This window comes from Malania oleifera, chromosome 9 (genome assembly GCF_029873635.1).
Source record: "Malania oleifera isolate guangnan ecotype guangnan chromosome 9, ASM2987363v1, whole genome shotgun sequence".
Lineage (NCBI taxonomy): Eukaryota > Viridiplantae > Streptophyta > Magnoliopsida > Santalales > Ximeniaceae > Malania > Malania oleifera.
In genome coordinates this window covers 52,654,375-52,666,063 of record NC_080425.1, presented here as the reverse complement: position 1 = coordinate 52,666,063, position 11,689 = coordinate 52,654,375, and the positions used below count along the sequence as shown (strand labels likewise).

Genomic DNA, 11,689 nt, shown 5'->3' with positions numbered 1-11,689 from the left:
CATATATTTAAATCTCATATATATATATATATATATATATGTATGTATGTATGTATGTATGTATGTATATATGTATGTATATATATGGCCTGTCAGCACTATATATTTGTTCGACAGGACTTGACATAGTCGAGTCATCTAGTAGCAAACCATATCTTGGATATGTACCTTCATCCTTTTGACCTTCACATAATGTACCATATTTGAGTACCCCGTACGACTCTTCTACCACCCCATTCACGCCATTTATGTTTGACGACAGTATAGATGCTAAGGACGTGGATGCATTGGTCATTCCACCTCATTCCCGCCCTACATCATAACATCAGTCATCTCCCCATCCGTTTCATATGGACGATGATGCAGTACCTCAGGGCGGAGATGGTAGAGGTACAGGATGATGATAGGGTAGGAGACCTGATGGGGATGACTAGCAAGGAGAGGGAGGACATAGATGGTAGCCACCTTGATAGCGAAGACCACCTACATGTGGCACTTGAGAAGCAACATTATCATATATGTACCTATTTGTATATTGTGGTACATTATTTTCATTCTTATGTATTATCTTTCATGTATCATTGCATTTTTTTTTATGTAAAATTAGGAATGTTTATTTGTTGTTGCCTAATATGTAGACGTGATTGGAAAATAATGTTTGCATAGTATGAACGTATAAAGCTATGTATTTTCGTTGTGAAAATACTGTGACTGTTTTCCGATGAAAGTTGTTTTTCTTTGAATAGGTGTAAGCATGGATGAGTATACTCAATTTTAAGAGGAGACTCTGCCGAATTCTTTACACACGTTTGATGTAGTACGATTGTATAAAGTTGTGTATGAAAGTTATGAAAATATTATGAAAGATTTCTGATGAAAGTTGTTTTCTTTGAATAGGTGCAAGTATGGATGGGTATACTTGATTTTAAGAGAAGACTATGCCGAATTTTTTACACAAGTTCGATATAGTATGATTGTCTAAAGTTGTGTATAAAAGTTGTGAAAATAGTGTGACTGTTTGCTGATGAAAGTTGTTTTCTTTGAACAAGTGCAAGCATTAGTGGATATACTCAATTTTAAGAGGAGACTCTGCCGAATTTTTTACGCAAGTTCAATGTAGTATGATTGTCTAAAGTTGTGCATGAAAGTTATAAAAATACTGTGACTGTTTATGTTATTCCATCATGTCAAAATAAGATAGAAATAAATTAACATTCTCATGGTAAATTTTGAGAATAGTGACCTCCTTATTTATTCCCCATTAGCAATCATAATAATTTTATTATTACCATTTATTTAATGATTATTATGCATTTCCTTTTGTGAATTATATAATTTTTACTATTATAACTATTTTATTCCTAAAAAAATTAGTTCATACATAAAATGGTAAAAAGACACTTACATGCCTTAATTAAGGTTTTGACAAAAAAGACAAAAATCTCTCTTAAGATTTATAAATTTCACAAATCAAAATCTTCTGAAGTCTATCAAAAAGACATAAATCTTCATATATGTTTATGGTGTTTATGAAATCTCAGGAGAGTGTGTATTTTCAAAACCTTATGGGGTCCTTGTCTTTTTGAATATAGTTTCGTGCATATTTGGACAAAATGTAGGATAAATTTGGTTTTTTCCCTTTAAAATCCACACAAATTCAATGCCCTAAAATTCATATTTCCAAACACAACCTAAGTGGTATTTTATTATGTTGTATTTTATTCCTTGATGCCAACTCCACATCATATTACACGAGACTCTAATTCACAGGATACTAATTCAACTACTAATAAATTTTTTAATATTTGGTATGTGATCTTAGCTAATTATCTACTAACTTATACTTTTAAAAAAAAAATTGTTGTGTAAGAATTAATAATAACTGTTATAATTTGCAATTATTATTGTTGCATTTTATGTTGTTACATTTTATAGTTACAATCACTCTCAAAAAGGTTAAAACTTGACATTTTTACTAATAATTATTTTTTTGATATTATTCTTTTTTTATGATTAGAAATTGAAAAAGTTAGTATCAAATACTTAAAATTTTAAAATATTGAACGCTATCTTAAACTTTTCAAACTTTTAAACATATGAACACAGTAATCTAACATAGTATGTAGCTATTATTGGCTAGGCTATAATCTTTGTATCTCATGTTAAGACGTGCAAATTCTTATCTTACTATAAGAAATATACAAATTATAATTATTCTCATAAAAAATATCTTTATTTTCTTTGATAAAAATTAAAAGGGAGTAATTAGTTCATGAAAATCTTTATTGAACCTCATCTACTATAAATTAAAACTACACATTAAGTACGTAAGAATATAATGGAATTAAGAACAATGAAATCAAATTTATCACTTGATTTTGTCATACTTTTCATTTAAATTTTCATTTTATTCCTTTCCTATTGCGCTTCATTCTTTAAACCAAACATGACAAAAGAATTTTAGATGACGAGTTCATAAACAAGTCGTGGCTCATTTTTAAAGTTTTATTATACAAACTTTAGAACACATTCATTGTTATTAAAAGTGATAAACATATTTAAGAGTTAAAATTAAAGGTAATAAGCTTAAATACCCCAAATTGTGATTTATGATTAGTGATTTTTTTTTTCCAAACTATTGCCCGTGAATCAATTGAAATTATTGTAACATATAGAGATTTTTTATTAAAAAATTGGATAATTATGGATTTTCTATTTATAGTAGTAATAGCAAATATTATTTTAAAAAAATCCCTAATATATTTAAAATATTTCAATTCATATAAATGTATTTGATGCACGGTTAAATCAAATGATTGCATTTCACAAAATAAGTTAAAAAAAAAAAAACAAAAGAAAGAAAAATTCTATGCCTTTGCACGCCATCGGCACGTGAGGTAACCACTTTCATAGTTCATTTTTATCGACCAAATAACACGGATTTTCACAACTTATCTAATATTATTTTAGATTTTGGTATTATTATATTTCTTCGGATGAGTTTTCGGAGCATACTCACAATAGCCATGTAAAAAACGCTTTTCCAAATGGTATTTTTAGAAAGAAAAAAAATACTATTTGGAATAACATCTTTTATTAGAAGACTCTTTCCTTTAAAAAACGTTAGACCATTCAACATTTTTCTACAAACATCAAATAAAGTCTACACTCGAGCTTTTTGTTTTTTTCTAAATTTTTAATTAAAATAAATTTAAATTCAGAAAAAACTTATTATTTTATAGTCATTTTTTAATAATATAAAAAAATTAATGCTCCTTCCCTCTCTAGCAACGTTTTATTAACAGAAATCGCGGTTCAATTAACTGTCACATTTCCAAGCAGTAATTGTAAACTAAATAACTGTAATGCCCCTGCGGATTTTGAGATTGGCGCCACGTGGCAGTTATGGATTCATCCATTCTCCCAAATCCTCTGTGAATTCCTGAATGCTCGGATTTCGGATCACAAACCGCTGCTCTCTCCCCCTGAGTATATATTGAATGCCTTGTGAATTTCTGTCGTCTTCAACAAAATCAAGAAGAAAAACAGAGGAGAAAATTATTGGCCGCTTCTGCTGAAAGGGGCTCTGTTTTTTTAACCCGTTGGGCGGTTTTCCGATCAACGGAGAACCGCTCTCTTCACTCTGTTTCGCTTCGTCTTCCCTAAAACATTTGCTATCAACAAATTTAAGTAAGACTCCTGCCCTCGTATAATTGGGTCTGTGTAGAATTTATCAGGATATCGCATTTTGAATCTGTTTAACAAATCAAAATATGAAAAGTGTGGCTAAATTTTTTAAATTTAAAACAAAGGATAGCCAAATACTCTGTTTTTCTCGGTGTTTATAGTATTAAGACGAACCTCTGTTCTCCATGCAGGGTCCGTGGATTCCCATTTCTCGGAGATATCATTCTGAGTGTTCAGAGAAGAAGTAATTCAATCAACCCGTTTCCTTTGTCTTGTTGGATGCTTCAGATTCGCCATTGTTTCATTTTCAACTTTCTTTCCAGTTTGATTGCCATTTTCTATTTTCGGTGGTTACAAATTTTAAATCTGTATACAATTTGAAGGGCTGAAGATTTCATATTCCGAATTAGGTTTTCGTGCCCAATTCAAGATTGACCAAACGGGATTTCTTAAAATCGAAAAGAGGGAAGAACAATGGCTGGAGAGGACCAATGTTCTTCTCCTCAACCCGGGGAATGGGTGAAGGGCAAGGTAGTGGGATGTGGGACTTTTGGCGCTGTCAATTTGGCTATGAGCAAAGTCACCGGGGCGCTCTTCGTTGTCAAGTCTGCACAATCTGGTTCTGGACTTGTTTCTCTAGAAAATGAGGCTGAGATTCTCGAAACCCTGAATTCCCCACATATTGTTCGGTGCGTGGGAAAGGAATTTTCCAGCGAAACAAACGGAAACCACAGGCTCAGTGTTTTCCTGGAATACATGGCCGGAGGCAGTTTGTCGGATGTTGCTGAGAAATTTGGGGGTTTCCTGGACGAGCAAGTAATCCGCTTGTACACTAGAAAAATTCTTCAAGGCCTTCAGTATCTGCACGAGAATGGGATTGTGCATTGTGATCTCAAATGCAAGAATGTGCTTTTGGATTCATCAGGCAACATCAAATTGGCAGACTTTGGATGTGCCAAGAGGCTTGATGCCCGTACGAGCCGTGTATCGATCCATTCTTGGCAGCCTATTTGTGGTACTCCATTGTGGATGGCTCCTGAAGTTCTGAGAAATGAAGGGCTGGATTTTGCTTCAGACGTTTGGTCATTGGGGTGCACCGTTGTCGAAATGGCTACGGGAAGGCTTCCATGGGCCGAAAACATTTCAAACCCGATGGCTGCAGTTCTGAGGATTGCGTGCGGCGACGATATGCCTCAGTTTCCAGAGAAGTTCTCAGAGGAAGGGTTGGATTTCTTGGCAAAGTGCTTCGCAAGAGACCCGAAAAGAAGGTGGACGGCCACACAGTTGCTCTGCCATCCGTTTGTTTCTGGGGAGAATTCCAGAAAGGAGAATGCATTTGCTTGCTCACCAGCAAGTGTTTTAGATGTTCGAATTCTTGAAGTTGGGTATGAGTCGGATGAATCAGAGAGTGCTACTGATCAAGGATTGCTTTCGAGCAAAATTCCATTTTCAGTGAGGCACTGCAGCAACAGAAAGGGAATGGCACTGGAGCAACAAGAAGAAGAAGAGAGCAACCTCTTCTCAGCTGAAAGTTGGATTACTGTTAGATCAGGTTGAGGAACTCAGTTTGTGTATAATGTTTTGAGAAAAGTGACATGTGAACGGAGATTTGAATGTACAGTGAACAAGTAGAGAGAAGCAAATTTGTCAGCGTAAAAACATAATCATAATATATGCAAACAGGAAGAAACACTTCCAGTTTCCGTGGAGTAAAGTGGGCAGGGGCTTAGAATCCATTGAATTATGTGAATGGCTTTATTTAACATCTTCAATGTTTGTGCATACACCAAGAAGATGACAGTTCATGTACAAAAGCCATTTTCATTGATGCATGATTGTCCGTTGTTGCTGAAAATTCAAGCTTGTAAAATGACGGATCGTTGGAGAATTATTTTTGTTCCAATCCAGTCCCAAGGATATGAAAAATAATTCACAACATTCAATGGATAAGATGTGATATAAAATTATATTCAGGGCTGGCTCTTCACAATATGGGGCGCTCGGCGAATGATTTAATCAATGACCCTTAATATTTTTAAATTTTTTTTTATTTAAAATTAATTTTTCTAACTTTTTGAGTTGCAAAATTACTAATTAAAGTTTTATATTCAAGATTTTCAAGTATTTCTTTTTCTATTGATAACATAGCATATCCATTCATCTTGCTCATTTATATTTTACTTAGAACTAAAAATAAATTTATCAAGAGCTCCCTTTTAAGATGACACTAATTCTTCTATTTTTTTTTTCTTCGTTTTTCATATCCGGATTCATATTTTTCTCGTTGACATAGTTAAATTTCAAAATTAGCACTATAAAGTGACAAATTATGTAAACAAATAAAAATAAATTTAATAAATTTATAGAAATAATAGATTGAAACAATATAACCTGATTATTATTATTATTGCAAATCGATCAGCTTGTCGGATACAACACTCATACCTCAAAGCTTCCAAAATCTAAGAAAAAATAGAAAAAAAAAAAGTCAGAGTGAAAATAATAGAAAAATAATATACAAACATTGAAATCAAAATTAGAGTTGAAGAAAATTACAGAGAATCAGAGGTCCGAACACAATAGTTGGAGCAAAAATCATAGAGACTAAGAGATGAGAGTGAGAGAGAGTGTGAGAGATGAAAAAAAAAAATTTAGAGAGACTAAGAGAGAAAGATGGGAGTAATAGATAATTTGAAATACAATAAAGTTGTTAGTTGAGAAGTATAAGACTTGAAAAAAAAAAGAATTAAATTATATTTATTTTATATTTTAAAATATAATTTCATTTATTTATTAGTTGGGAAGTCAATTATAAGAATAGAGCATAATAAAAAATATTATTATTATTTAATTAAAAAAAAAATTTGAGGCCCAAAAAGTATATTATTATATTAAAAAAAAGTGAGGGGGCCCCAAAAATTTGGGGGCCCTAAGCGGGTGCCTCGATGGCCTAAAGGCAGAGCTGCCCCTGATTATATTAAAATTTATCTGCAACTACCTAAATTCAAATTTAAGAACTAAAATTCATGCTCCCAAATAGAGCATTAGTGAATTGCACTCTATTAATGTTCTCCCTTATTTGCCTAAGTAATGAAGAATTCTTTGATTTAAGTCAAATTGACCCAAACAAATTGGGTGCAACAATGGGTATCTTTACATGCTGGGAATGAAAGATTACAACAAAATATGGGTGACCTATTCCCTCTTTCTCCATGGATAAGTTTAAGGAGAATCCAACTTCTGTGTGAATCTGATTTTTTGAACCAAATTATCTTAACTATTTTATTAACTATTTAATAAAATAAAATAATTATTATTATGTCATAATAATATAGTACAATTATTAATATTTGGGTCAAATTTGTTTGTAGAATGACTATTCCATAAGAATGTAATGAAATTATATGGGGATGTAATAATTTTTAAGGATGTCACTCATATAAAGTATGTTTTAATCCATTCAACATGAAATAAGAAAGTAGTAGTCATTCATATGGTGAAATTTGATAATACTTGTTCCTTGTTTCTTATCCATTCCTTGTTATGCATTACAAATATATATATATATATATATATATATATATATATATATATTGCTATTTTCTTTAGGGTGACATTACACACACACACACATATGAGTAAACTATCAAATTCTCATAATTGTGAACATTGTATTCCTAGAAATACAAATTATGCCAGACCAAGTATTAGCTTAGACATTGTGTTATCTTCAATTATTTAGATTAATTGGATTGTTTTAAGTGTTGATTTTGTCTTTTAAATTTACGATAGTTGAAAATTGTAGGACATGAATTTAATTAAGTACATATTCTAAGTAGTTTTTTAGATTGAAAATATGTTCATTCTTCACTCTAGTCATCTTTGTGAATGTCCGCTAAGATTCCCTTGTTAAAACCAAACATTAACATGAGGCTTTTTTTTTTTTTTTGTAAATTTTAGAGAATCTTACAATGCAAACCAAACAAGAGCTATACCCATGAGGCAAATTATTGTGTCGGGCACCTCACTTGTGTCAAATACCAATACTACAAATATTGCTATTGAATATATAAAAAACTAAAGTAATGCAGAAACTAATAATAAAACGGTAAAAAGAACAAGATAAGAAATTAACGAGATTCGGTATAGAATTATCTACATCCTCGGGCGCCGAAGATCAATACACTACTTCTTGACAAAGTACAACTTTGAGGTGTGTTTTACAAATGGAGAGTTGAGCTGTTTATATAATTTCAACCTCAAGTCCAAAAACCAATGTGGGATAAATAATACAAAAAATTCAAAACAACTTTTTATACCAATTTAGAATTATTCTACCAATGTGGGACAAAAAACAACAAATCTCCACCTTGACGATAAATTCAACAAATTTTTCAGTCACCAACATTTTCTGGAGTTCCACATCATCGACGCCTTCCAAAAAATATTCAGACTTGAAGGATATTGATCAAGTTCAAACAATGTTTGAACTTGATTGTTGTCACAATCTTGGTCAATATAACTACGAGATTTTTAGTTGTAACAATCTTTTGAAGAAGTATCTTGCCTCTATCAATAATATCCTGCATAAAATGAGACTTAACGTCGATGTGCTTCGTTCGTGCATGATAGACTTGGTTTTTTGCCAAATGAATAACACTTTGGCTATCACAAAACACAACAATGTGCTTCTGAATAATTCCCAAATTTTCAAGTAAACCCTGCAACCAAATAGCTTCCTTAATAGCCTCTAAAACTACAATGTATTCTACTTCTATTATAGACAAGGCAATGATAGACTGTAAGGTAAACATCTAACTCACTAGACTGTTAGCAAATGTAAAAACATGTCTAGTAGTTGATCGACATTTATCCAAATCACCTGCAAAATCAGAAACCGCATATCCAACAATACGTTGATCAATAGTATTATTTTTCTCAAATACTATACCAACATTAATCATATTCGGAATATATCTCAAAATCTATTTCACAGCTTGCCAATGTCCTTTAGCCAGATCATGCATATACCTGCTCACCATACTAATAGTTTGTGAAATATCAGGTCTAGTACAAACCATTGCATACACCAGACTACCAATAGCACTTGCACAAGGAACTTGTGACATATACTTACATTTCTCATCTGATTTAGGAGATAAAGTCGCACTAAGTTTGAAATGAGAAGTAAGAGGAGTGCTTACCGGTTTTGACTGCTCAGACATGCTAAAACTCTGTACTGCCTTCTTCAAATACTGTTTTAGAGACAAACTAACTATTCCTCTCATTCTGTCTCTGCGAATCTCTATGCCAAGTATCTCTTTTGCTTTACCAAGATCTTTCATTTCAAACTCTTGATTTAACTGCCCTTTCAACTTGTTGATTTCTTCCCTATTCTTTGAAGCTATCAACATATCATCAACATACAAGAGTAAATATATAAAAAATCTATTTTATAGTCTGTGAAAATAAACACAATGATCATGTTTATTTCTGATGTACTTATGACCCATCATAAACTGATGAAATCATTTGTACCACTGTCTTGGAGATTGTTTTAAACTATACAATCATTTACCCAGTTTACATACCCAATTTTCTTTTCCAGCAATCTGAAATCCATCTAACTGAATCATATAGATTTCCTCTTCCAAATCACCATGTAAAAATGCAGTTTTTACATCGAACTGAACTAGTTCAAGATCAAATTGTGCGACCAAAGCCAACAAAATTTGAATGGAAGAATGTTTAACAATTGGAGAAAATACCTCATTATAATTAATGCCTTCCTTCTACGCATAGCCTTTAGCTACCAATCTAACTTTGAAGCGAACATTATTTGCATATGGAAATCCTTCTTTCTTTAGATAAACCTATTTGCAACTAACTACTTTCTTACCCTTGGGCAGCTGGGCTAGCTCCCAAGTCTGATTCTGATGAAGAGACTGCATTTCTTCATCCATTGCCCTTTTCCACTTGTCTAATTCAAAGTTCCTCATTGCTTCTTTGAAAGTGTTAGGAACATTATCATCCACAACTGGAAGTGCATAGGCCACCATATCAGTATACTAAGTAGGTTTTGGAATTTCTCATCTTGGCCTCTAAGAAACAATTGATTCTTGTTACTGTGAAGATTCTCGAATTGAAATCTCCTCTTCTCATACACTATTCCCTACCGTAACTGGAGAGTTACCATGTGTAGTCTCATTTCTCACTGGGTTTCCCAAAACCTCCACCTGTTGTTAAGTACCACTAGTTTTCTCTTCAACTCGTGACTCCTTGGGTATTGTTTTCTTCATCATCACAAGTTCATCAAAAGTCACATCCCTGCTTAATAATATAGTACAATTGTTAATATTTGGGTATGATTTGTTCGTAGATTGACTATTCCATAAGAATGTAATGAAATTATATAGGGATGTAATAATTTTTAAGGATGTCACTCATGTAAAAGTTCGTTTAGTCCATTCAACATGAAATAAGAAAGTAGTAGTCATTCATATGGTGAAATTTGATAATACTTGTTCCTTGTTTCTTATCCATTCCTTGTTATGCATTACAAATATATATTCATTCTTCACTCTAGTCATCTTTGTGAATGCCCGCTAAGATTCCCATGTTAAAACCAAACATTAACATGAGGCTTCTTTTTTTTTTTTTTTTTTGTAAATTTTAGAGAATCTTACAATGCAAACCAAACAAGAGCTATGTCCATGAGACAAACAACCCATTTTTAGGAATAAGATTATGAAATAATATAATTTTATTAGAATATTTTTAATTCTACGAACCCAAGGACTATCTTATTTGGCATTAGGGCATATTTGAGCTTAGAAACTTCTTATTACATTTAACTCATAGAGTGTTTATTTTTATTAATAGAGTAAATAAGGTAGGTATGTAATAAGAAATGTATAGAACTACAATAATCTAAAAAAAAGTCACTCTTACAAAAGTTCGCGTAGTTATTTTGTTTTACGCTAAATGAATAAGATAAGAATATACATTCTTATGGTGAAAATGGAAATAGTTATTTAACATCTATTCTATATTACAAATTCATTAAAAAAATTTAGATTATCAAATACTTTAAAATGAGAACACATAGTTATCAAAATTTATACTATTATTATTTTATCTTAGTAATAAGCTGGATGAAGTAAATGTTTGTGAGAACCCGATCCGAGATAAGTGTATTAAATAACTGAGTAAAAGAGAAAAAAAGTTTAAAAGGTAAAAATCTGTAGGGCTTATCGACGAGACTTCTTTGCTCGTCGACGAAGCCTCTTGTGTAGTTCGGCAACGAGTTTCAGTAGCTCGTTGACGAGGAGATGCCAGGAGATTTTGGGAAATCCTGAAATCTCAGGTTCGTCGACGAGGCCACCTTAGCGTCAACAAACTTCCTTCTGCGGCCCTTCGACAAGGACGTCGTCTCGTCGACGAGTCTGGTTAGATCAACTTGTTTATAAATATCTTTTCACTTGCTTAATGGTTAAGAAACCAAAAACCTCTCTCTCTCTCTAGAACTCGAATCCTCGCTCTCTCTCTCTCTCTCTCTCTCTCTCTCTCTTTAGGATTTCAGGCCGTCAATTGCCGGAATCTACAATTCGACGTTACCGCATGGATCAGGAGGAGAATCTCTACGTCTATAGAGGATCAGAAATTCATTTCAAGGATTTTCGGGTTTTGACCCAAAACCGAGTTAAGGGTCTGATTTCAATTTTGTTTCGGTATATATGTAGTAGTAAGAATTGTAGTGAAGTATAGTTCTTGGATGTTTAGGTTTTGGGAACTTGGTTCGCAATTTTGGAGCGGTAAAGTTCGGGTTTGTGGTATTCGAGAAAAGGTAAGGGGATTCTATTTATATTAGTTATTTTTGAAATCGGGATCGTTAAACCTATAGTTTACGATCGTATGTATGTTTTGGCTACTTATTTGGGAAAATCTATCGGGTGAAAATGAAGGATTTTTGGGTTACAGTTTTTGGGAAAATTGGGAGTTT

At 32.6% G+C, this 11,689-nt stretch overlaps 1 protein-coding gene across 1 annotated transcript; it reads left to right on the top strand.

Annotated features, from left to right (window-relative positions):
* Positions 1-4,161: 4,161 nt before the first annotated feature.
* On the top strand, positions 4,162-5,244 carry LOC131163459 (mitogen-activated protein kinase kinase kinase 20-like). The gene has a single exon (XM_058120050.1). The coding sequence runs from the start codon at positions 4,162-4,164 to the stop codon at positions 5,242-5,244; it is 1,083 nt and encodes a 360-aa protein (XP_057976033.1).
* Positions 5,245-11,689: the final 6,445 nt, after the last annotated feature.

Coding starts and splice junctions, on each gene's coding strand:
- LOC131163459 (XM_058120050.1), top strand. CDS start 4,162: ATGGCTGGAGAGGACCAATGTTCTTCTCCTCAACCCGGGGAATGGGTG.